General features: G+C 54.9%; 1 protein-coding gene across 2 annotated transcripts in view; it reads left to right on the top strand.

Moving 5' to 3' along the window:
- The window catches only part of ANO1 (anoctamin 1), a 203,415-nt gene that overhangs the window by 104,026 nt on the left and 73,179 nt on the right, over positions 1-26,210 (top strand). Inside the window, exons 4-10 of one of the 2 annotated variants that reach the window (XM_050758122.1) lie at positions 7,786-7,884; positions 8,705-8,856; positions 10,758-10,812; positions 13,387-13,438; positions 15,834-15,899; positions 16,412-16,467; positions 21,573-21,614. In XM_050758122.1, the coding sequence (XP_050614079.1) occupies positions 7,786-7,884; positions 8,705-8,856; positions 10,758-10,812; positions 13,387-13,438; positions 15,834-15,899; positions 16,412-16,467; positions 21,573-21,614 (522 nt within the window). The remainder of the gene's footprint in view (positions 1-7,785; positions 7,885-8,704; positions 8,857-10,757; positions 10,813-13,386; positions 13,439-15,833; positions 15,900-16,411; positions 16,468-21,572; positions 21,615-26,210) is intronic. The other variant, XM_050758123.1, reaches the window with a different exon arrangement.

Below are 26,210 nucleotides of genomic sequence, written 5' to 3'. Positions count from 1 at the left end.
GTCTGTTGAGTTTGTAATTCTTTTTATGATCTTTTTTATTTCTAGGAGTTCTATTTGGTTCCTTTCCAAGTCAGCTATGTCATGTTTTAATAGTTTCCTGTCCTTTGCAGATCTTTTCTATCTTGAGATTTATGTCTTTAAACGAGGTAAGCATAGCTGATTTATTACCCAGCTCATCCTTTGCTAATCCCAAGCTGAGTGGGCCGATTTCTATCTCGGTCACTTCAGCTGGTTCTCCTCCTGGGGCTGTCTCTTGTCCTGGTGGGGGTGGATTTGGTTCGCTTGTCTGCTAGTCATTGACCTTTTATAATCTGTGGGGTTTCCCAAAGCCTGGGATAAAGGTGACCTTGTCCAGAAAGGTTTGCAGCGTTACAGACGAGAGCCACCTCGAACCAAAGCCGCAGTCTGAGGTGCCCAGGTCTTCACAGGTGCCATGGCTGTAGGGACCAGAGCTTCTCAGGGTGGGTTCCAGTCCTCCTTTTCCTTCCCTTTCTCTCCTCCTGCTCTGCTGGGCACCCATATAGGTCCGTGGCCTTTTAGGAGCCCGACCCCACAGCAGGAGGTGAGTGGTGGGCAAGCGAGCATTCCTCCTGAGCTCCGCCTCCTGTCGGATCAGCAGTGACGACATTACATTCTCATGGGAGCTCAAATCCTGTTATGAACAGCACATGTGAGAGATCTAGATTGTGTGCTCCTTGTGAGAATCTAATGCCTGATGATCAGAGGTGGAACAGTTTAGGCCGGGAGGGGTGGCTCATGCCTGTAATCCCACCACTTTGGGAGGCAGAGGTGGGAGGATCACCTGAGGTCAGGAGTTCGAGACCAGCCTAACCAACATGGTGAAACCCCATCTCTACTAAAAATACAAAAATTAGCTGGGTGTGGTGGCGCTCGCCTGTAGTCCCAGCTACTCGGGAGGTTGAGGCAGGAGAATTGCTGGAACCTGGGAAGCGAAGGTTGCAGTGAATAAACATTATGCCACTGCACTCCAACCTGGGTGACAGAGCGAGACTCTGTCTTAAAAAAAAAAAATTGAGGAGTAGAACAGTTTTATCTTGAAACCATCCCCCACCCCCAGCACTGTCCTGTGGAAAAATTGCCTTCCATGATACCAGTCCTCCCCGGGGCCAAAAAGGTGGGGGACTGCTGTTTTAGGTCATTGAATTTCTTGTTTCTTTTCTTGTGGTGTATTCTTTACTATGTAAAGGGTTGATCTGGGTAATCTACCACCTTCAACAGAAGCAAGAATGTGAAACGCTATTTCTGCTGACTTAGCTATCATTTATTTCTTGACCAAGACATCACTGAGCAGGCCTAGGACCAGACCCCGTGGTGAGGACTGGGGTTAAAGATGTCCCCAGCCCAATCCCTGCCCCATGCTCGGGAAAGAGCAATGGCGCCTGATCCATCCACAGAGCTATGTTCCTTGGGTCCTCGGCTCACTTCAAGTCTGGAGACCATGTCAGGATAATGGGGGATGTGTGCTTGCTCCAGAGACAATCCCTCAACTGTGCTTCATGGCGGTGTCCCTGCCGTGGGGAGCCAGGTCTTCCTATGCAGCGTGGACGTGCTCAGCAGTAACTGTGGGGTGAGAAATGCCAGGCACGGACAATGACTGCTCCAGGCAGACCCCTGCCCAGGGACTGAGAGCATCTCCCGTCCTGCCCACGTGCCCTCTGGAGCCGTGTGGGTGGAGGGTAGGAGTGAGCATTGCAGGGTCAAGGTCGGGCTGAGATCCCTCCACGTCTACTGTTCGTGGGCCTGGGACGAGGGGCTCTGGGCCTTCCCCGCCCCCTCGTCCATATTTACTGAAGTGGACAAACCGATAGCTACCAAAAGGTCAGAGAGGAGGCGGGTGGGAGTCTGAAAGCCGGGGCTGTCCTCGGCTGGCGCAGAGTAGGCGCTTTATAAAGACGGGAACCTTCCCTCTGCCTTCTCCCTCACTCGGTGGATGTCGTTGAGCCCCTGCTCTGTGGCCACTGCTGTTCCCCGTCCTAGAGACACATCCGTCAGCTAAACAGATAAGTCTGGCTTCAGACCCAGTGTTCCAGCTCCTATCCGTGCTGGAAGCTGGTGCCAATGGGGAGAGGCAGGCAGATGCCAGGGCTGCTGAAAACTCGCCTGGTCATGAAGGGCTGACCAGGGATGCAGCGCTGGGCATCACATGCCCCAAAAGCCTATTTATGGCAGAGAATGTGAACCCCTTGGGGCAGCCACCAAGCATCCTGGTGTCTGCCCCCGAGTCTGACGGCAGAAGGATTAGACCACAGCAGCCCCGCGTCCTCGTGGACAGACAGGGTCAGAAGAGGCCTGTGCCTTCCTGATGGGGCCGCACGGCTCCCCGCAGGGCTGGGTGTTCTCCTCTTTGGGAGTTGAGGAAGCTGCGAACAGGGAAATGGGGATTTGCCCAGGTGTTCTGTGGGTGCTCAAGGGCCTCAGGGCCCAAACCCCAACAGTGATGAGGCTCCTGGGCTTTCCTCTGCACCCAGCGGCCTGGACTGCTATGCACAGCACACACCCGTGATTCCTGCCCAATACAGGAGGTGCCTGGACCGCTATGCACAGCACACACCTGTGGTTCCTGCTCGATACAGGAGGTGCCTGGACCGCTATGCACAGCACACACCCGTGGTTCCTGCCCGATACAGGAGGTGCCTGGACTGCTATGCACAGCACACACCCGTGGTTCCTGCCCGATACAGGAGGTGCCTGGACTGCTATGCACAGCACACACCCGTGGTTCCTGCCCGATACAGGAGGTGCCTGGACTGCTATGCACAGCACACACCCGTGGTTCCTGCCCGATACAGGAGGTGCCTGGACTGCTATGCACAGCACACACCCGTGGTTCCTGCCCGATACAGGAGGTGCCTGGACCGCTGTGCACGGCACACACACCCCACGGTTCCTGCCTGACATGGGAGGTGCTGTCTGGGGAGGCCCCTCTCAGTAGCCCTCTGACCTTCAGGCTTCAGCCCTCCAGCACCCCGACCCCATGACTGAGGGCTGGACGTCCATACTGAGTGGTGCCCTCCAGGGTGTGGAGCAGCCTGTGAGGACCACGGTAGGTGAGGAAGGAAGCTCAACCCCTAGGAAGCCAAGGGCAACCCGAAAACCAACCAGGTCTGATCTTTAGGGGTGCAAACCTTCAAATCTTCTAGCAATTTCGAGTCCACGCTCCCCCTGCAGGGAGTCCTGTCCGTGGCCATGATCGGACGATAGAAACACGCAGGGCCACCGTGCGGACTGAGGGTCTAGGCCCTTGGGCCACGGGGACTGTAACGGGGAACCCTGGGCATGCCTGCCCACTGTGTATCCGCCACGGGGACTCGCTTGTCCTTTCTGTTTGTGATTTTCTTCTTCCTTCTGAAACGAAAATGTCAGAAGCGATTCCAGGAAGGTCAGAGTTCTTTGGGGCTGGGTTCAGCGGGAGGTTTCCGCCTGCAGAGTCAGTCTCTGGGCTAAGGTCAGCTTCTTCTGTCCCCTCTGGTTGGGGGCCATCTGGGGGGTTGACTCTGTCCCCTTGCAGAGCCCCATGGTCTGGCCAGATGGGGCCTCACCACCCCCACAGCTGTGGCTCTTGGCCAAGTAGGTTCATGAACCTTAAAGACTCCAGCTAGAGGGCCCAGAGTCGGGGCAGAATGCACTCCTCAGGGCGCTGGCTGGGGGCGAAGGGGACACGGCTGTCACTCCCAGTGTCTTCCTGCCGGGGACAGGCTGTGGTCAGTCCGGGCACCATGCTTTAAAACATCCCACATGTGTTTTTGCCGAACTGGTCCCATGACCCCTTTCCCGAATCTCACCAGATGTTTCCCTGGGAGAGACCCCGTTGCTCACGTAAACAGGGGTGCGTGTTTTCCCAGGGAGGCCAGCAGCAGGCACCGGCTCCTTGACCACCAGGCAGAAATCTTCACGGACTCAGAGGAATATATTTTGGGTCTTTGCGTGTGAGCGAGCGGAGCCCAGAAATAAATCTGTGTCTGTAACAGGAAAAGACAGGCTCTCCCGCACGTGGGCTGCCTTTTCTCCTGACTCAGAAGTGCCCCGTGGAGTCAGTGCTGTTCCTGTGGGTCACCAGGCTGGAAGACCACCACCTCTCCAGCCTCAGTGCCCTCCGTGGCTCCCCAGCACTGAGGAGGTGGCTTTGAGCTTCTTGGCCGAAGGAGTCCGTGCTTACGCAGGCTGGGGCTCAGCTGGACCAGGGCTGCTGAGAGCACCAGAGGCTCCCCTGCTGGGAAACAGGCCTTGTAATACCCAGTTGGCGATGAGGAAATGCAGGCTCAGAGAGGTTAAGTCACTTTGTGGAAACCACACGGGGGCAGGGCAGGATTCCAGCCCAGGCCACGCCGTCCCAGGCCTCTAAGCATGGTGCCCACTCAATCTGCCCCTCGAGGGCCACAGAAGGATCTGGGCTCATCTTGCCAGAGCCCCTGGTGCTGCCTCCTCCAGTTCACTCTGAGATCATCAGTTCTCAACCCACACCTTACGTCCTTCAGCCCTGGGCTCCCCACAAGAGTCCCCAGGCCGCTGTCTCCCTGAAGCAGCCTCAGGCCCCCACTCCTGGGTCCACGCTTCTGCACAGCTCCCCTAACCACTGGGACAGGCCCCTGCACAAAGCCCTGCAGGACCCCAACCTACAGCTTCAGGGTGGGAGCAGGGGCTGAGCAGTGGCCCCCGAGCCACATGCTCCTGGAGCATGCAAACGTGGCCTTGTTTGGAAGAAGGGTCTTCACAGAAGGAATTAAGTTAAACATTTCTGGATGAGATCATCCTGGATTTAAGGTGGGCCATAAATCCAATAGCAGAGAATGGCAGAGGGAGATTCGAGACCTAGTGAGGAGAGGAGACCGTGCCACCGAGGAGCCAGCAGCTGGAGCGATGTGGCCACAGCCAGGGAACACCTGGAGCCCCCGGAAGCTGGGAGAGGCAGGAAGGATCCTCTCCTAGGGCCTTCGGAGAGAGTGCGGCCCTGGAGACACTTTGACTGTGGACTTCAGGCCTCCAGAGCTGAAGGAGAATGAACCTCTGTAGTTTTAAGCTGCCCACTTTGGGGTCACGTGTTACAGCAGCTGCAGGAGGATCCCACAATGATCAGCATGGCACACACCTCAGGGCCTCAGTTTTCCCAGCTGTGAAATGAGGATGACGATGGGACCTGCCTCACAGGCTTGTGGTGAGGACGAAATGAGTTAATATGCATGGAATGCATGCAGCAGGGACCGGCGCATAACTGACATTGAGTGGATGTCAGCCTCTGTCAACATTACTATTACTATTACTGTATTATTGCCCTTCGTTCATTCATTCCATAAATATGTGCAAAGCGGCTGCTCTGAGCCTGCCGTGGGCAGCAGGGCAGCACGGAAGAGACCTGAGTGGCGGTGCTGGGGAGAGGATGGCGTAGGGCAGGCCTCGTGGATGCAGCCGGAGGCCTCACCATCAGCATAAACCACTGTGGGTGGGCTTCCGGAGGAGCGACAGGACAGGATTCACCCCATGGCCATTTGCTTTTCTGTCGGATCAGGAAGAAGCATGGGATGAAGCTGGGGCGTCAAGGAGGGTCTCCCTTCCTCAGTGGGTCACCTGAGGTGCCGGGGCCCTGCGTTTAACTCTCTCTGCTGGACCTGGAAGCTTCGCCCAGGTCCCCGGGACCGTCGCATTCACAGGCTTCCACCAAGGCTCTCACTGAGTACATTGACTTGACCCACTTCAGATTTTGTTTTCTTTTTTTTTTTTTTTTTTGAGATGGAGTCTGGCTCTGTCGCCCAGTCTGGAGTGCAATGTCCAGATCTCAGCTCACTGCAAGCTCCGCCTCCCGGGTTTACACCATTCTCCTGCCTCAGCCTCCCGAGTAGCTGGGACTACAGGCGCCCGCCACCTCGCCCGGCTAGTTTTTTGTATTTTTTAGTAGAGACGGGGTTTCACCATGTTAGCCAGGATGGTCTCAATCTCCTGACTTCGTGATCTACCCGTCTCGGCCTCCCAAAGTGCTGGGATTACAGGCTTGAGCCACCGTGCCCGGCCAGATTTTGTTTTCTTAAAACTCATCCCCAAGTACACTTTGGGAGGCCGAGGCAGGCAGATCGCCTGAGGTCAGGAGTTCCAGACCAGCCTGGCCAACATGGTGAAATCCCATCTCTACTAAAAATACAGAAATTAGCCAGGCATGGTGGTGCACACCTGTAATCCCAGCTACTTGGGAGACTGAGGTAGGAGAATCGCTTGAACCCAGGAGGCGGAGGTTGCAGTGAGCTGAGATCGCACCACTACACTCCAGCCTGGGCAACAAGAGTGAGACTCCGTCTCAAAAAAACAAAAAATGATTAAAAACAAAACAAACAAACAAAAACTCATCCCCAAGTGACTCTGGCTTCATTGCTTTTTGTCAACAAGCTACAACGAACCTATGTACTTGTGTCAAACGCTCAAGGGGTCCAGAACCCAGGTCAGGCCCTGAGCCTGCACCTGGTCGCTCTGCACCCAGAGGGGATGGATGAGGTCCCAGCCGGCACTCGCTCTTCCTTCCGTCTGCCTTTTTGCCGAGACTTCCCATCCCTTCCTTTAAGTCTCAGAATTGTGGAAAGGAGAGGTGGATGGGACTTCAGTCTGGAAGCCCCGGTCTGACCCCCAAGCCCCGGGGGACCAAGGACCCCACTGCCCTTAGGCAGCTCTGGCTCAGGAGGACTCGGCGCCGTCTTGCTTCTTGTTGCATCAGCACCCCGGGCAGCTGGGTGGTCTCAGGGTGACGGGAAGGCCGATGGATGTGACATGTGTCTTTGATGGGGAAATACGTTGCGGCCGCATACATGCTGCTCCTTTGGTAAAGGGACTCTCTTAAATGCGAAATCCAGAGGGGAGAGGGAAAGCTGGAGACGTTGGGGGCATCTTTGCACCTGATCCCCGATTAAGAGTGGGGAGTCCGGGCAGGGCTGCCTGTGTTTGAGCGCAGCCTGTGTTTGTGGTGACTTCATCTCCCCCAGCCTCAGTGTTCCCATCTGTAAAGGCAGCCTTTCCCATCAAGCTGGCCATGGAGGTTGATGGAGTCATTTCTCATGAAGCCCCTAGCTCATGCCGCATCCTCGCCAGCCAGCGCTCGGTGACTCTCTGCTGTTCACTGTTGTCATTGAGGACCAAAGAGAGGTGACTTGGCCAAGCTTGCAGCTGTTTAGGGAGGGCGCTGGACTTGAACTCAGGCCTGCCTTCGAGCCCGTGCACCAGGCTGCCCATTCTCTTTAGGATAAAGTCAGTGCAGATACAAGGGAACCCGGGAAGTGGACCCGGAGCAGGCAGAGGTGTGGCCCTGACCCACAGGGGGAAGATGCCCAGAGTAGGGACCATCTTCAGCCATCCCCCCCTTGGCACTTCTCAGGCACCCACAGGTCCCTGAGTGATCCCAGGTGGAGGCCGAGGGGCCTGGGCTCTGCGTCCTGTAAGGTCCTCTTTTGTGGCCTGGGCCACTCTGGGGGCCCTCTGCTAAACCCTCCTGAAAACTTCCCCCTTGTTTTGGAGTCTGTACCCCCTGGGGATCCTCCTCTAAACCCTCCTGGCTCTTAAAGGTTCCCGTGTGACCTGGGGGAGCTCCCATAGCCCCCTGTACTTCCTCCCACCTTCTGCTAAAAGGGGATTCTAGATGCACCTCAAAAGTGTTGTCAACGTGGAATGAGGTCGCGGTGAAAGCAGCCATACACAGTAGCTGCTCAATAAATTGTGGCGGTATCTGAAGATCAAGGTAGTTTTCCACACAGATCCACCCACCCTGACCCAGAACCTTCCTTCTCTCTCCAGACTAAAATCCATGGAGTCGGGTTTGTGAAAATCCACGCGCCCTGGAACGTGCTGTGCAGAGAGGCCGAGTTTCTGAAACTGAAGATGCCGACGAAGAAGGTTGGTATTGATGGTTCTGCTCCGAAATGAATCGCCAAGTCTAGAGGTCACTTGGATGCCCGGCGGTGAAACATGCATACCTCGAGGCCCTGAGTTTTATAAAAAGCCTAGTGGGCTTCACGGCTACCCCTGGGAGGACCATGTGGCTCGACGTGACAAGGCCCCCAGGCTCCGGAGTCCTGATGACCCAGCCCTGGGCGGTCTTTACAGACCCCAGACCAAACCCCACCAAGAGATGGTGCAGGCAGAAGAGCCCACCTCTCAGCTCCCAAGGAATCGTCTGTACATGCAGATGCAGTTACAGTTCGGGCCCTGGGGCTTTCGTGTTTGTGGCATCTCAGCTAATTTATCAGATTCACTTTAATTACGTTTTCTGGCTTACTGGGATTTTTCTTTTTAATCTGTGAAAACCTTGTATCTAAAAAGCAGTTTGACAGTGTGTTCCCAGAAGCTTAGCTTGGAGTCGGTATTTACTCTGGCAGGAGGACGGGTGAAGCTGAGCTAGCTATAGCAAATCAACCTCCTGCTTCTCGCGCCCTCAGAGACCACTTGGATTCCCTCTTTCGAAGCAAAAGTAAAGTTTAGGGGGGAAATTCTCTGGAATGCATTGTAATTGTGCTTTTGGCTGGGCGCTCCTGAAACTCTGGGCTTTCACGGCATGGGCAGGGAGGGGCGGTGCATTCCGGCCCACCCAGGCGCTCTGCTCTCAGGACGCGCCATTGCATGGGGTGGGATGGTTCTCTGGCCGTCTGAGAACAGATTCCATGGATCGTGGTCCAGCCGGGTGACGCGGCTCCCCAATTGCTTGTCTTATCTGCAGATGTACCACATTAATGAGACGCGTGGCCTTCTGAAAAAAATCAACTCTGTGCTCCAGAAAATCACAGACCCCATCCAGCCCAAAGTGGCTGAGCACAGGCCCCAGACCATGAAGAGACTCTCCTATCCCTTCTCCCGGGAGAAGCAGCATCTGTAAGTGAGGACCCCCAACCTGCTCCCCAAAGGGTCCTGTGCGTGGGGATTTCACCTTCTAGCATGAGAAATGCAGATTGATTATCTGCCCCCCCGCCAAAGAAGAGCGTGTTCTTGTTTTTTGTTTGTTTGTTTTTTTGTTTTTTGTTTTTTTTTTTTGAGACGGAGTCTCGCTCTGCCGCCCAGGCTGGAGTGCAGTGACTGGATCTCAGCTCACTGCAAGCTCCGCCTCCCGGGTTCACGCCATTCTCCTGCCTCAGCCTCCCAAGTAGCTGGGACTACAGGCGCCCACCACCTCGCCCGGCTAGTTTTTCGTATTTTTCAGTAGAGACGGGGTTTCACCGTGTTAGCCAGGATGGTCTCGATCTCCTGACCTCGCGATCCGCCCGTCTCGGCCTCCCAAAGTGCTGGGATTACAGGCTTGAGCCACCGCGCCCGGCCGAGCGTGTTCTTGTAAGAGCTTGGTGGTTGCTGAGCCCAGAAGACGTCGTGGAAATGATTTCTAAGATCACTGTTAACTGAGGAGTTAGGAGGACACAGAATCTCGTTCTGCTTGGCGACACAGGAAAAACTTCTTTGGCCTGTGTGAGGACCCCAAAGCAGTGGTCTGGACATGCCTTCCCACCCGCTCCCTGCCGCCGCCACCCCACCCCGCTCCAGGGTCTGGCTAACGAGGCCTCCTGCAGTCCAGGTAGCCTTGAGCCCAAGTGAGTCTCACTCCTTGTGGCAGAAATTGAAAAGCATCCCTAGGCAGGAGGCCTGAGGCCCCAGGGACTCACCGCCAGCTGGCTTGCCTGGCAGGGCCATGCCTATTCTGGAACCTTCCCTCCTCCTCCGCTCCCGAGGGCAGTGGGGCGTAGCCACCTGGGTCAGCAGTGACTGCAAGGCCTCTGCGGGCCTCACCGGGCAGAGCTGGAGCGTGGGCAGAGGTGGGAATAGAAAGCTTGAGCCGTGGGAACCCAGACGGACTTTGGATGGAAGTTCTAAGGGGCAGGAGGGCTCCTGGACAGTGCCGGCCTCACAGGGTCGGGGGCATGGAAGAGCAGACAGGGAGCTCACAGGGGCCCTTGCTCATAAATGTAGTAGGGGTGGAGCCATGAGCATCACAGGATGCTTTAACCAGGTCCTCATTCCTAGAGGGGACAGGACATGCCACCAGAGAGAAAGAAGCGACCCCCAAGCCCAGCCCTTTCCTCCAGCTCCAGAACAGGGACTTGGGACATTAGAGGAAACCACCCTCCTTCCAGGACCCCCACCAACCTCCCTCGTCTCTGCCCTGGGTTGACTGTCAGCCCTACTGCCTGGCCAGGGCTGGGATCACCTCCAGGCTCCGTGGAGGTGGAAACCCAGGCACCCTCCCCAGCTCTCCCCCAAGAGCCTTGGAGCGCAGGGAGAGCAGGGAGTGTGTTCCCAAGATGCCCGCCCACCCTCAGGAAGCCTTGGGCCATCCCTATGCAGCCCATCAGGACCCAAACCATTGGAAGGGAGATTGTTTTCAAGGTTGGAACTGTCTGCCTGTGGCGGTGATACTGCCCCTGTCCCCCACCTTGTTGAAGCAGAGGCTTTCAAAACTGCCCGCTGAGGATGTCACCAAAAGGAAGCAGGGATCTTCCGGGGGGGCTGTGTGGGGGGGTGGGGGGCTGGGGGGTGGTCTGACCATACTTGCCTCTTAGGTCACTTCCCACCTGTGTGGGTCTCAGGCTGCGCCCGGGTGCAGGGGCGGTGAAACAGACTGTTCCAAATGCCCAGGGGCGGACGGGTCATACCTGGCGCGCGGACAGAGTTCCGTCCATTTCGCAGTCGCCGCTAATGGGGACAATATGGTTTCCCGGGGCCTTGAAACCCGGAGAACCACGGGCTCTGGTGAACTGTGTCTTATTTCCTTCCTGGTATTTCCACAGGTTTGACCTGTCTGATAAGGATTCGTTTTTTGACAGTAAAACCCGGAGTACGATTGTAAGTATCTCGCGCGCCTGGAAACGGCTCCCTGGCAAGGTGGCCCTGGGGATCCAGATGATAATTTCATTTTGGTGAAACTCCTCCCGGTGGAAACCGGCTCTAATTGTCTGTGACAGAAATAATTAGAATAATGAAAGGGAGAGGGCAGCGAGGGGCCCAGGGGATAGTCGTGCCCCAGGCTGGGGCAGCTCAGAGGAAGGGAATAAGCACAGAGCTCGGGAAAGCAGGAGGGAAGCCAGACCCCTGGAATGATTTCAGAGGTCGGTGTTTCTGGATCTGTGCAGCTCCCAGCACATCTCTCAGAGCCTCTTCGTGGTGGGGTTGTACGTGCCTGACCATCAATCCACGATGCGGGGCTTTCGGGGCAGGCAGGTGTGGGCAGGAGGGAGGGGGTGATGGAGGCGAAGGCATGTGGGTTGAGATCTCTTTCCAGGCCATTGCCAGAGGAGCCAACTGAGGTTTGAAATCTGAACAGGCCACCCTGCCCTACTCAAGGCACTGGCTCCGTGTTTATCCTACCTGTCCACCAGCCAAGCTAGGGCTGTGCATGGCTCAGGACCCAACTTCAATCTAAACAAGAAATTAACCTGGCAGCCAAACTGTTGCTGTTGTTCTCTCTTCCCCGCCCAGAAAGCCCAGCCTGGTTGGGCAGAGACAGAGAGCTGGGAGGAGGCAGCTCGACCTTGTCCAGACGACTGCTCCTCATGACCACCACCTGAGACTGGCAGGCAGCCAGCGGGAGGGTGGTGCAGGTCGCAGCAGCACGGGGGTTCTGAGCCACTGCTGGGACAGGCAGATCTGGGGCGGGGAGGAGGGGATCTCTCTCCTAGAGACCCTGGAGGCCAGTTTCTACATGGCCAACATGCTCCAAAGAAACTGAGAATTCATGGCTTTGGCCTTGGTTAGTCGGGCCTAATAGTCATCAAAATCCAACAGCATGTAGGGTTGGCTGAGGTTCTAGGCAAAGGCGTGGAGGAGTAACAGCCCTTCCCCACTCCTCTCCTCCACACCATTCACTCTCTCCTGGCATTGGGGTGGCCCAGTGTGCAAGTGGATAGGAGTCAGAGAACAGCAGTGCTCGATAGGGAGAGGCCCACTGTGCTGGTCTTGGGTTTTAGACCTTTGGCCTGTAGGTACTGGGGAGCCATAGAAGGTTGTGGAGCAAGGTTGAGGATATGGTGAGATCTGTTCCAGAAGGATCACTGCCAGTGACCAGCTGTGGGAGGGCAGGTGACTGGTAGATGAGGGCTCATGGCAGTGGTCATCAATGGGGGCCACAACTACATGTGGAAGGCAGGAGGTGGTTACAAGAGAATCGGCAAGGTCAGGACCGATTAGATCTGAGGGATGATGGGGAGGGAGCCATGGAGAACAGCTGAGTGGGTGATTCCTTCCTTCATTCAGCAGGGATGTATTGGGTACCTGCTGTGTGCCCGAACCTGGTGGAAGAAAAGAGGCACTGAGGACATTTATAATCTGGCAGGTGGGGAGAGGCAAGCCAAGCTGGAAGACAGAGCCGCCGGGAAGGTGGTGGCTTTAGGGCCTGGTTGTTAACGAGACCCTGGACCTATTCCGATCTGAAGGGGACAAGTGCTTCTAGGAGAAGGAACAGCCAGGGCGGAGGCCCTGTGGCTTCAGGAGTGGTTTCGGAAAGTGAGAGAGGCAGCCAGGGGGCAGGATTGTTGGGACAGGTGGGTCCGGTGGAGGCAGAGGAGAAGAGGTCAGATGGTCTGGGCCTGGGGACACTGGAAGGACGTTGGCCTTGCCTGAGAGAGTAGAGGCAGAATTGGTGTGCTCTGAAATGCACATCTGCATAGCAGGACCAGTTCTTCTCACCCCAGTTTACAGATTGAAAAACTGAGGCTGGGGTGGTGATGTCATTGGTCCAAAATCACACAGCTGCAAATGGCAGAGCTGGCACCAGGGTCCAGGCAGACAGACTCCCGAGCCGGAGCTGCCGAGGCCACCAAACAAAATATTTCACTAGTCAAGGGGCAGGCGGCTGGGGTGGGATCCCTTCAGCAGGGCTCTGCCCAGGCACCGGGAACCCAGAGCCCGATGGTGGCCACCTCCTGCCACCATGGGGAATGGATCCCAAGGCCCGCCTCACCGCCACCACCCCCGATCCCCCAGAGTCCTAGAACATTCAAGGTTGTGTCCCGGGGTGGTGCTGTTCCAACTCAGCTCTCAGCGCTAGGGTGCTGTAAACCCACCAGGCAGGGTATGTGGCACAGCTGTGACACAGGACACCAGCATTAGGCCCAGGAGAGCATAACAGTGCTTTGCTGGGACCAGCTGCCATCACTCCCAAATGAAAGTGGGAAGTGAACGATGGGAACTGCAGGTGGTACCTGTTTCTCCCTGAGAATCTCAAGCCTTTGACAGTGTTGAGAGCCCTCAGCTGGGTCAACCCTCCCTGAATAAAGGCCATTGTCTTTCCTTGGAAAATAGCACCAAAGAGGTCTTCATGGGTAATGTGTGACCAGGTCCTCTCCAGCCACAACAGACTGTTTCTGCTGGTGGGAGGTGCCTTCAGTAACTACTCACCCCTCCTTCTTGTCTCTGCAATAGGTCTATGAGATCTTGAAGAGAACGACGTGTACCAAGGCCAAGTACAGCATGGGTAAGCATGTTTTTGGGGCTTGAGATCAGCGTTGGTCTCCAAGTGGGAATCTCGCCTCCGAGTCATCTCTGTGGGAGGCGGGCAGCCGGCTTGGGGTGTTTAAGAGGGTTTTGATTTAAGCCTGTGTAACAGTTTCAGACAGGAGGGCTGGGTTGGGAGCGTGCAGGGCGGTTTTATGGCCCAGCACTTTTAAACACAAACGCATCCTTCACTTTGGCCTGAGCGGTTTGTGAGCTGTGTGGACAGACTCTCCCTGCAGGGGCGGTAAATCCAGGCTGGAAATAGACCAGCGTTAGGGGTGACTGGGGGTTCCTGGCCCTCTCTTAACCCTCACGGTCCCGTGGGAAGTAATCGGGGTTCCAGCCAGGGGACATCGTGTGGTGTTCCAGACCCTTAAAAGCTCACCAGGGCTTGCTGAAATCAGGGCCCCTGACGAGGCACCACCAGGTACAGACAGCCTGATTCCAGAAGCTGCCACAAAACCATCCTGACCAGGCTCCCTGGGTACCAGTTTCCAGAACCCCTTAAGCCATAGATACAAAATCTTCCTGATTAAATTGTGTAGCTGGGAACCTCCCCCGTCAGTAGGTCCCTTGCCCACAGCTGCAGGCAGTTTGTGAAAGCCAAAACATTGCAGAGCAAAGGAATGCCTTTTCCGGCCTCTCCTCCCCTCCTTCTTGAGCTGTCTTTTGCCCTGCTGAGAGCCATGCCATAGGGTAGCATCCATCACTCTGTAGAAGCCTCTGAAATGACGAGACCATGGCTCCCCGGGGACACAGCAGGTCTGGTGAGAGCTGGAGTCTGTGCATACGGGAGGGACCATCTTGCTGCCTTGGCTTCCTGTGGTGGCAGGAATGCCGTGGGAAGTAAAAATGGAGAGCAGTGGGAGTCAACGGCTCAGAACTTGAATTCCTGGGGTCAGTCCCGGGAGACAGAAAGAAGACGAACCCTTGACTGCTCGGGTGGCTGCTTGACCCCCGACCATATGGCCTGTGGTCACTCACAGGGATACCCTTGCAGGCCCGAAGTCTCTAAGTCCATGTCCTAAGTCAAGGGGAGTGTGGAGGAGTCCCATCCAGGGTCAAAAGGACTGAGATCCTCTAGAATGGCCAAGCCCTAGTCCACACGACTGCAGTGAGGTCAGGCAGAAAAGAAGGTGACGTCGGGAGTTTGGGTTTTTGAAATTGCTCCTCTAGGTCGCTGCTGCCAGGGCACAGCCTTGGAAAGGTCACTAGAGGTAAGGAGGAGGTGTGGTTCTGGTCCCAGGGCTAGGTCTTGGACCTCAGTTTCCCCCTGGGTCTCTGCAGCGTTCCTTCCAGTAGAAACGCGTATGGTTGCAGTAGAAGTCCAGCAGCTTCGGGCTGCATGGCCTGGGCTGGCTCTCTGCCCGGGTTGGTCCCTGGGGACATGGGGTCTCTGTGCTCCCACCGGTTTTGTGGCAGGGCTGGTTCCCTGCACCTGGTGACAGGGCGGATAGACGTGGGTCCTCCTCTTCAGCCCTGCTTCACCACGGCACCTTGTCTGAGAGTTGACCCACCTCTGAGTTCATCCTCAAGTATGTCACCCACCAAGCTGTGTACCATAGTCTTGCAGGATGAGCAGGGTGGGGCTGGCTGGGGGATTTAGGAACTGTGATGAGAAAAGGCCTTCCAGATAGAGGGAGTGGCACGTGCAAAGGCCCTGCGGCAGGCAGCACCAGGCTAGCAGCATTCCAGCAACAGGAAGGAGGCCAGCGAGCCTGGATCAGGTCCTATGTCCACTTTCTATTGCAGACAAACTTTTCACTCACACATGTGACTTAAACCCCTTCCTCTGGTTTTGATTTCTAAGCATCCCTCAGGTCCCCTGATCATTCCAGGTCACTGACCACAGAGATGGCCCATTTTTGAGGGGACTCCAGGAGGTCATTTTCCCACCACTATCAGGTGGAGTCTCAGAGGGTGGGCCGCCCAGGCTGCTGTGAAAAACGCTCTTACTGCCTAGGAAGCCTCTTCAGCCAAGCAGGCGGTTCCATGAGCAGCAAAGGGTCCCATGGAAACGCCCCCACCCGGCTGGACCCCTACGATGTGTTTGGAGCAAGATCAGATTTCCAGGAAACCCTTTCCTACACATGGCCCTAGCTCTCCCGTCCTCTCTCACAGTCTCCTGGGGCTGGGTGCCTGCATGCACACGTGTTAGGACACACAGGCGTGGTGTTTTATAATGTGCCCATGGTGTTTTTTTATGTGGCCCTGGGGGCCACATAAAAAGGGGCCCCACCAGCATTCCACTGCCTCCAGGAGCACTGGCCGGCCGTGAGTCCGCCAGAATCGCTGGCCACCTGCGCTTGCTGCCCCAAATGTAGCTTTGGTCCTGTCAGGCCTTTCCACATCACTAATAGCCAATGTATAAACAGGGCAAGGCGAGGGAAGAAAGAAGGACTCCGCCCTTCTAAGTAAAAGGCGGAAATGTGGGAAGTATGGTAAGTGTGGGCCTCCTCCGGTTTTCCCAATCAATCTAAAATCTAATTCCGAATTGTATGTGTGTTTTCTGACACCATCAATTTTTCCATCCGTATGTTTCCTCATGATTCAGCTTCTCTAACCGCTTACATCCCACCTTCCCCATCTGCAGGCTTGCCTCGGACAGGTGGGGGGGCTGGTGAATCGGAGGCTTGGGGTGACAGTGAAGCCACGGTCCGCTCACACCGCCTGCCTCTGAGATGGAGTCGCCTCTTGGGGTTTTCTCTGTGTCTTCCTAATTCTGCCAATCGAGCATGTGTTCCGTCATCTCCTAGTTGATAGATCAATAACCCGGCTGTGCCCTGTCATTCCTGGGGAAGAAATCCCAGAGGTGGCGGGCTCTGTGTAGTCAGGTTCGTTTCATTTTGAGAAGCTCTTGGTGGCTGAGACAGCCCTGTGACCGCTGTGACTTTACAATGTGAAGCAGGAGACCCGCCTGTCCCGTAACCTTCTCTCTGCCTCTGTTTTTAAGGCATCACGAGCCTGCTGGCCAATGGCGTGTACGCGGCTGCATACCCACTGCACGATGTAAGTAACCTGAACACACGATTTATCTCTGCGTCATTTGACTCCCCAGATCCCTCCGGGCCACACCCCCCGGGGAGCTGTAATTATCCTGTGGTCACAGCTTCCTGCTTGGCTCCCGCTGTAAATGTCAACTGTACATAGGCCTTCCCTGTTCCCCGGGTGGGGACCAAGAATTTACACACAGGGCCATCTTTTCTTGCAGAACAATCCCACCAAAACGGGGGCACGGGTGGCAGGTGCTCTGCCTTGACGTCCTCTGAACCTCACAGCCAGTGGGTCCACAGAATGTCTTCCCTGGCCCGGGCTCCCTACCCCCGGCTGGTCCGGGTCTCTGGCAGAATGACCAGGGCTCTGTACGTGTCTATTTCTGCAGAGCAAGTGGCCAACTTCCTGAGCTGAAGCTCCAGATCCCACTAGTATCCCTTTGACAAATATAGCTGACATGGGGTGGAGAGAGAGAGAAGGTTGTCTCTTGTTGTCTCTATGGAAACAGGGACTTAAGTTCACAAGGGCACTGGGAATGGGCCTCGGGGCCTGAGCAGTGTGGGAATACCAGACAGAGGAGCTCTGAAACTTTGCAAATGTGCAAAGGCCAGGAGCCAAGAAGCAGGAGAGAAGAGAAGGGACAGGCCTGGGACTAAGGAGACCCAGATTCCAGTCCCAGCCACTTACCCACTCTTCTGCCTTGAGTGGTGGAGTCGGCCCCTTGTCTCACTGAGCCTCAGTGTCCCCATCTGTGGGTCAGGAATCAGAACTAGTCCTAACTCCTCTTTTATTTATTTATTTATTTTATGTGTGTGTGGTTTTTTTTGTTTTGTTTCGTTTTGTTTTGTTTTTGAGACGGAGTCTTTCTCTGTCACCCAGGCTGGAGTTCAATGGCATGATCTCAGCTCACTGCAACCTCTACCTCCTGGGTTCAAGCAATTCTGCAGCCTCAGCCTCCCAACTAGCTGGGACTACAGGCACGCACCACTACACCCAGCTAATATTTTGTATTTTTAGTAAAGACACGGTTTCACCATGTTGGCCAGGCTGGTCTCAAACTCCTGACCTTAAGTGACCCGCCCACCTCAGCCTCCCAAAGTGCTGGGATTACAGGCGTGAGCCGCTGCGCCCAGCCTAATTCCTCTCTTCTTGAGGAAGAAACACTGGATTAGACAAACGTAAGGTGCAGGGATCCCGCAGGGCAATCCAGAGGCGTCTTCTCCAGAGGGTTGACCCCAAGGGAAGGAGTCTGGGCAGATCTGCCGCCCGTCACCTCGTGGCCTCCCTGTCAGGGCCTCCTCCTCCCTGTAGGTCCGGGGATTGGGGTGTTTGAGCAGCCCCATTTCCTCCCTTCGTATGTTCACACGTGCTGTTCCTTCTACAGTACTCTTCCCTGCCCCACCCCACCCCAGGCGGACAGATGCTCCCACACCAAGCCTTCCTGTTGCCTTCCTCCCCAGGACTAGTGGCTTCTTCTTCCCTTCTCTGGGCCTCGGATGGTCCCTGACCTGCAAAGACACCGCCGTCTGACCACTTTAGTTATGTGTGTCATCTCAAGGAAGCCCCAGCGCTCAGCACTTAATAGGTGCTCAGTAAACGTGGTGTGGATTCGGATTGGACTGAGTCAGTTTGCCTCGGCCAGTGACCTGCTGTCTGGGGAGGTTCCAAGGGCAGGGCTCAAGCCCCTAGACCGTGGCAGTGGCTCCGGGTTCCTGCCCTGAAGCCCTGAGTCTGGAGGAGCCCACTCCTCCCCTCTGTCAGGCTTTCCTCCAGAGGACCCAGCCGGTCTGGCTGTTCTGCTCCACCCTGTGCAGGCTCTGGCTGGGTGCCAAGAAGACACAGCCCTGCCTGCCACAGCCCATGATCCCAAGAAGGCAGCCTAGAGCTACATCCATGCTCCCGATTGACCTTTAAGCAGGTAATCCCTGCTGAGAGGTTGAGGTACCGAAGCCAAAATGTTTCCGGCCCTTCCTGCCTGTTTTGAGTCAGCCCTTTAAGTCTTAAAAGGGAAAGGGGAGAAATGAACGTATTTAATCTCCTACTGTGTGCAGAGCCCTCTGTTTAGAAGAAACTGTACCTCATATAACCTGTTCAGACGCAGAGACTCAGAGAGGTTTAGTAACTTGCCTGAGGTCGAACAGCCCCCGGGGAGGAGCCGGGGCCAAAAGCCGTCCCTAGTGACACTCTGCAACTCTGGCGCCTCACTGCGTACCCACCTCATCCCGTCACGGAGGCCAAATGCATCCCTCTTCTTGGCGGCCACTCCTGCATTTGTCTTAGGGATTGACTGTCAACAGTTTAAACTGACTGGTGCAAACCTCCCTCATCAGCTGGATCTATTTCTTGTCAGAGAGCCAGCCTCACAAGAAGCATCTCCAAGATCCTTGCAGAGAATCTCCTCTTTCAAAATCTTCATCGTGCCTTATGCAGTCATGTGGGGTCTGTTCCCACTGTAAAGATGGAGAAACAGGCTGGAGGGGCTCCGGCCACTTGCCCAGGGGTGCACAGTCCAGAAGGAGTGGGACCCAGAAGCCCTGGGCTGTGGGTGTCAGGTATCCTTAGGGAATCTAGAATTTTACAGCCACGGATTTTCCATACAACTGAAGGGCACCCATGCTGCTAAGTACCACAACTGATGTTTAAGCATTTGGGGAGGTGACTGGTTCTGGCCTGAGCTGTGTGAACCCATGTCCTTACCCAGAACACTGACTGAAGGGAAGTTCAGGCTGGCCTCGGCAGCCATGGTGAGGCTCTCACTGCATGCTATGTAGTTCCGGCTTTACATTTTTACTTCCATCTTCCTCACCATGAAGCTGTCCTGCATCCTACCCCATTCCAATCCTGTGCTTATTGCATCCATCCATCCATCCATCCATTCATTCATTCATTCATTCATTCATTCATTTGTCAAAAATATCTGGTCGGTTGGGGACAGTGACTCATGCCTGTAATCACAGCACTTCGGGAGGCTGAGACGGGCGGATCACTTGAGGTCAGGAGGTCGAAACCAGCTTAGCCAGCATAGCAAAACCTCATCTCTACTAAAAATACAAAAATTAGCTGGGCATGGTGGCACATGCCTGTAATCCCAGCTACTTAGGAGGCTGAGGCAGGAGAATTGCTTGAACCCGGGAGGCAGAGGTTGCAGTGAGCCAAGATTGTGCCGCTGCACTGCACTCTGGGAGACAGAGCAAAACTCCATCTCAGAAAAAAAAAAAAAAAAAAAGAGTATCTGGTAAATGCCATTGCCAACCAGATAACAACCTGGTAGAACTGTGTGTGGGTAAGAGTCACGTGCTCCAGGCGAGACCCTGAGGAAGTCTCCTGGAATCAGAGTGTATCACCTGAACTGAAAGGACTTTGATATTTATGTCGCCTACTTGGTGACTTTTTGGCTTTCCTCCTGACTAACATCTCCCTGCCTGAGGTCCCCAGCGTAGGGACCTCCATATAAATGAGACGCTGCTGGGATCGTGTGGCTGTCTCATCCACGTCAAGAGACTGGGAAACACAAAGGAATCAGGCTTGGGTGGGTGAGGACCCCCTGAAGACTCAGGAGGAAATTGGTTAAACTGCTCTCAGAGCATCTTGGTTCCAAGACCACCCGCACTGGGTCACTTGCTTGAGTGTGTGGTCAAGTTGTCCCCACCTGGCAGGGGTTACAGGAGTCATGGAAGTTGCCGGTGAGTGCAGAGGGCACTGGACAGACCCCCAAGAGTCCCATAGCTTTGTCTGCCTGGATATTCTTAAAACTCGTTGGCCAGGCCAGGCGCCGTGGCTCACACCTGTAATCCCAGCACTTTGGGAGGCCGAGGCGGGCGGATCACTTGAGGTCAGGAGTTTGAGACCAGCCTGGCCAACACGGTGAAACCCCGTCTCTACTAAACATACAAAAATTAGCTGGGTGTGGTGTTAGTCCCAACTACTTGGGAGACTGAGGCAGGAGAATCACTTGAACCCAGAAGCAAAGGTTGCAGTGAGCCGAGATCACGCCACTGTACTCCAGCCTGAGTGATAAGACTGAAGGGAAGTTCAGGCTGGCCTCGGCGGCCATGACGAGGCTCTCACTGCATGCTATGTAGTTCCGGCTTTACGTTTTTACTTCCATCTTCCTCACCGTGAAGCTGTCCTGCATCCTACCCCATTCCAGTCCTGTGCTTATTGCATCCATTCGTTCATTCATTCATTTGTCAAAAATATCTGGTTGATTGGGCACGGTGGCTCATGCCTATAATCTCGAAAAAAAAAAAAACCATTAGCCAGGCCAGGCCAGCCATGCCCTGAACCTCGACAGAGCCATTCCCTTGCTGCTCCTCCCCAGTTACTTATGTTAACTGTAGTTATTTGGGGCTCACTGAATGACAGTTCAGTATCATTTTGAGTGTCTGCGAGGGTAACGTGCACACAGCCATAGGCAGTCTAGACCCATGATGTCCCAAGACGGGCTTTCAACCCTTACACCTTTCTCTTCCTTTAGGTTTGAAGGTCTGGATCCAAGTCAGGGTCTGACCAATCTTAGCTGTGTGTCCTCAGAAATATCAGTTTGCTTCTCGGAGCCTCAGTGTTTCCATCTGTAAAATGGGAGTGTTGGACTCACTGATCTAGACGACAGTGACCATGTCATTTACTGTCCCTCTTGGGATGCTCCACAGCGAAAGGGAGCAAGACACGGACTGTCCCAGCAGAGTGGGACGTATGCGCACCCTATGATAGGACTCTTCCTGCCTCCGAAAGACCCCTTTCTTTTTTTTTTTTTGAGACGGTCTCGCTCTGTTGCCCAGGCTGGAGTGCAGTGGCGCAATCTCGGCTCACGAAAGCCCCCTTTCATTTGTGTTTCTGGTTCCAAGGACCCGACCGTGGATCCTCTCCTAGAGTCCCCTCGTGTCGAGGGAAGAGGCCACTCAGGCCATCCTGGAGGCCAACAGGGACTGGCATGGCCTTTCTATCGGAACAGGGGGCACACCCGGGCAACCCTCCTGCTCTCTGTGAAATGTTGTCCCAGGATGATCTAATCTGTGTCAACGACGGCTGCTGGGGTTTGTGTTTTGAAACATTATGGATGTGAGTGCCTCCAAAGCTCCACCCGATGATAAGAAAGTCCCTTTCCTCTTTTTTAACAGGGAGACTACGAGGGTGAAAACGTGGAGTTCAACGACAGAAAAGTAAGTTGATGGAGCGGAGCAGGAGGTGGCTCTGTCGAGGCTGCAGGTATTCTGGGGCGGGGGTGGGTCTACAGCTGGACCGAGGACTCGCTGGCCTCCAGGGCCTCCCCAGGGCGCTCGCTGCAGGGGGCTGAGCAGCGGGTGTCCCCTCTCGCCGTTTCAGGAGAAAAGTCCCTGAGCTTTGTGTGGCTGGTTTGTTTTCCTCTTTCTGATTCTCAAAAGTGCCCTCGGCAGGTGGCTGTGAGCATGGGAAAGGGAAAGCCGTCCTCCCAGAGCCCACTCCTCACACGCTGTCCTTCCCTTATCTTCTCAGGACAATCTGAACTGTGCCTGGGCCTCCAGCAGTCCTTGCTGGCACGTGGCCTAATCCCACAGGGCTCCCAGGCAAATAAACTTGGGAACCACTGAGACCAGGTGCACAGAGAACAATGGCCCCCAGCAGCGCATTGGGGAAACCTGTTTGATGGTGGTCAATGAAGCGTTTATCAAATTTACCTCACCTGGAATCCTTTTAAATGGATAAGTTGTCGAGTTAGTGTTCCAGGGAACACACTTTGGGAAACACTGGGTGACCCCTTTATTCTTTTTTTTGGTGGGGGGATGGAGTCTCACTCTGTCATCCAGGCTGGAGTACAATGGTGCAGTCTCGGCTCTCTGCAGCCTCTGCCTCCTGGTTCAAGTGATTCTCCTGCCTCAGCCTCCAGAGTAGCTGGGATTACAGGTGCCTGCCGGCACACCCTGCTAATTTTTGTATTTTTTGTAGAGACGGGCTTTCGCCATGTTGGCCAGGCTGGTCTTGAACTCCTGGTCTCAAGTGATCCACCCGCCTCGGCCTCCCAAAGTGCTGGAATTACAAGCGTGAGTCACCGCACCCAGCCAGCCCCTTTATTCCTTAGTGGCTGTTGCTAATCCCTCACTCCCCAAAGCGTCAGTCCCCACCCTCTGCCCCTCGCTCTGAGCATGGGAACTCCACCCTTCCCACCCAGGCTCCCCAGGAAGCTCTGCTCCTCTACCATACGCCCCAAAAGAACATGTCCCCACCACAACCATTTGCTCTTCCCTTCTCCCCCATGGGCCCACACCCGATACCAGCCTTCCCCCCAGGTCTCCACGTCAGCCTCTGCTCCCCAAACGTGCCCAGCCTTCCGTCCCGGGAAGCAGTCCTTCCTAGACCTTGCCTCAACTGCTGGTCCTTCCGGAGGTGGTGGGTAGAGATGCTTCCCTGACAACCTCACAATAGTGGCCTTGTCCCAATTCCCAGGGGCCAGGACCTCTGTGTATGGAACGTTCCTCCTTTCAGCCTCCCCCCACAGGCCCCCATACATGTTTTTAAATCTTTGGTACTTGATACAGCTTGCCTGCCCGGGAGTCCAGATGAAGATGCTATCTAACTTAGCACAAAAATTACATATTTGGTTATTTTTAGTGTAACATCTGGCATCGTCTGAGACCCCATGACTTGCAGAACTCCCCACCCCGATCCTGTTGGAAAAGGAACATCCCCTCCACAGGCCTGTCCTGACCAATTCCAGCCTCAGAGTCCAGCCCCCTTCATTCCTCCGCACCCCTCTGGCGCTTAGCAGATGCCTATCCTCCCCCTAAAGATGCTTCTTCCATGGACACCAGCAGTTCCTTTCTGGCTGAATTCAGTTCTCTGGGTCACAGGCCCCTGAACCCTACCCCCTCCTCCCCCTCCTCCATTCTCAAGCCACACTGGCTGCTTTTCTAATCTCAGGATTGCTTGGCTGATGGTCACATCAGTGCCAGGACTAGCTCATTCAGTTACTTATTCATTCAAGAAATACTTACTGTGCACTACTGTGTGCCAGGCCCAGCAAACACAATGTGGGTTTGTCCAGGCCCAGCTGTTTACCTGGAATGCTTCCCACTCCCCATTTAATTTTAGGTCCTAGCAGTGGATACAATGCCTGGCCCATGGGGGTAGTCAGGGAGTAATGAATGACAGTTTGGTGGATGAGTGGATTAAGGGATGATAAATGGATGGATAGAGATGGAGATGAATAAGTGTATAATGGATAAATGGATGGAGGGATGGAGGGATGGATGGATGGATGGATGGATAAATTACAGATGAGCGAATGGGTGGATGGATGAATAGATGATTGATGGGCAGGTGGGTGGACGGATGGGTGGTGGAGAGATGAATGATGATTGATGGATAAGTGGGTGAGTGGATGGGTGAATGGGTGGATGGACAGATGGATGGTTGATGGATGGGTAGGTGTGTGGGTGGATGGATGGATGGATGCTGAAGGGATGAATGATAGATGATGAGTGGGTGGGTGGATGGGCAGCTGATGGAAGGATGAATGATGGATGATAGGTGGGTGAGCAGATAGGTGGATGGATGGATGCTGGAGGGATGAATAATCAATGATGGATGGATGGATGATAGGTAGGTGGGTGAATGGGTAGATGGGTGGATGGATGCTGGAAGAATGGATGATGGATGATGGATGATGGGTGGGTGGGTGGGTGGGTGGATGTATGGATGCTGGAGGAATGAATGATGGATGATGGGTGGGTGGATGGATGATGGAAGGATGAAGGATGGATGAAGGGTGGGTGGATGAATGATGGATGGATGGTTGGATGGATGATAGGTGGGTGGGTAGGTGAATGGATGGATGCCTGAGGGATGAATAATTAATATGGATGGATGGATGGCCATTGGAAGGATGAATGATGGATGCTGGAGGAATGAATGATGGGTGATGGGTGGGTGGGTGGGTGGGTGGATGGATGGATGGATGGATGAATGAATGGATGGATGAGTCCTGGAGGAATTAATGATGGATGATGGGTGGATGGGTGGATGATGGAAGGATGAATGATAGATGATGTGTTGGTGGGTGGGTAGGTGAATGGATGGATGCTGGAGGGATGAATAATTAATGATTTTTGGATGGGTGGCTGATGGAAGGATGAATGATGGATGCTGGAGGAATAAATGATGGCTGGTGGGTGGGTGGGTGGATGGATGGATGGATGGATAGATGGATGGACGGGTGCTGGAGGAATGAATGATGGATGATGGGTTAATGGTGGCTGATGGAAGGATGAATGATGGATGCTGGAGGAATAAATGATGGCTGATGGGTGGATGGATGGATGGATGGATGGATAGATGGATGGACGGGTGCTGGAGGAATGAATGATGGAGGATGGATGGATGGATAGATGAATGGATGGATGGACGGGTGCTGGAGGAATGAATGATGGATGATGGGTAGGTAGATGGATGATGGAAAGAAGAAAAGGAGGGAGGATTAGATGGGTGTTTGGGTCCTGACTCAGAGCTGCGGGGAACTCTGCATTCTGCCGCGATGGCTCCACATCACAGCCTGGCACTGAGTTTTTGCCTTTCCAGTGACAGACCCCATGCCTTCTCCATTATTGTTGCCATCAGTGGCAGGAGCCCCGTGTGCCTGACCCTGGGTACCTCACAGGGCAGAAAGGAAATTGCAGCCAAGGACATTTTCCTGTGCTGAGCTGGAGGGTGGGCAGAAAAGAGTGTAGGGAAGTTTAAGCAGGAGGCAGGTCTGGGCCACAGCAGGGCAGTCATCACTCTTGGTCTGATCATGGGACCACAAACACGTAGGAGTACTTGAGAGTGAGCGCCTTCCTCCAGGATCTTGAGCGAGTTCACACCCAACAGAACTAAACCCCGGGTGAGCAAGACATGCCCCCAGAGTTGTCTTTGGATGTGCAGAAGGTGTTCTGCTGGACAGCTGCTGCCTCCTCCTGCCAGGGCACTGGAAGAGTAGGACCACCTGGGCCCTGTGGGGGAGCGGGGTGGCTTGGGTTGTGGGGGATTGACTCCAGGTGTGGACTGAGGTCTGCTGCATCCCTGGGCTGGACTGGGAGCCACAGAGCCCAACATGGTATTCATCCATCCATTTATCCATTCATTCAACAGTCACTTACTGAAAACCCACAGGCCCTGTTGGAGGCATGGAGGGTGAGAAGGACCAGACAAACCTGGTCCCTCTGGTGCCTCTGTTCTAGAGGGAAAGGAAGGGGCAAGGGGCAAGGATGTACACCAATTAAAGACTGCATCCATGTCACCAAGGGCTGGCGGCAGCCATGTGAGTCCTGGCAGGGGGTTTCGACAAGAGACGCCTGAGGGTTTTTGGGATCCCTCCAGGGTCCGGATGCTGGAAGGCTCCCAGGTCACAGTGACTGAAGCCACCTGGCTGGCCTGGTTCTCCAGTCCACAGCCCCCATGCCTGGACACCCCCCTGCCTGCTCACCGAGGCTAAGGTGCCACCTTGGAGTCCTTCCAGCACTAACAGTGGAGTCTTTAGTTGGATTTCTTTGCCTTGATGGTGCAGAGTGATTGATGTCACCTCTTGGCAGGAAGAAAAGTCCACCAAGGTCAAGTGGTTTATGTAGAAAGCTGGGGGTGGGCCCCCTCCACGCGTCTGTCAGAAGATGGTGGGAACCACTGAGGGCGGGTCCTTCCTCCCCCCGTGCAGAACTGTGTCCTTTCTCCCTGTCCCTGTCTCGCTCCCTCCCTCCTTCTGTCCCCATCTCCCTCCCTCACCTCTCTCTCCAGCTCTCTCTCTCTGTCTC

Source organism: Macaca thibetana, chromosome 14 (genome assembly GCF_024542745.1).
Source record: "Macaca thibetana thibetana isolate TM-01 chromosome 14, ASM2454274v1, whole genome shotgun sequence".
Taxonomy (NCBI): domain Eukaryota; kingdom Metazoa; phylum Chordata; class Mammalia; order Primates; family Cercopithecidae; genus Macaca; species Macaca thibetana.
Note: the sequence above shows the minus strand (reverse complement) of the source record. Positions and strands in the feature narration are given on the sequence as shown.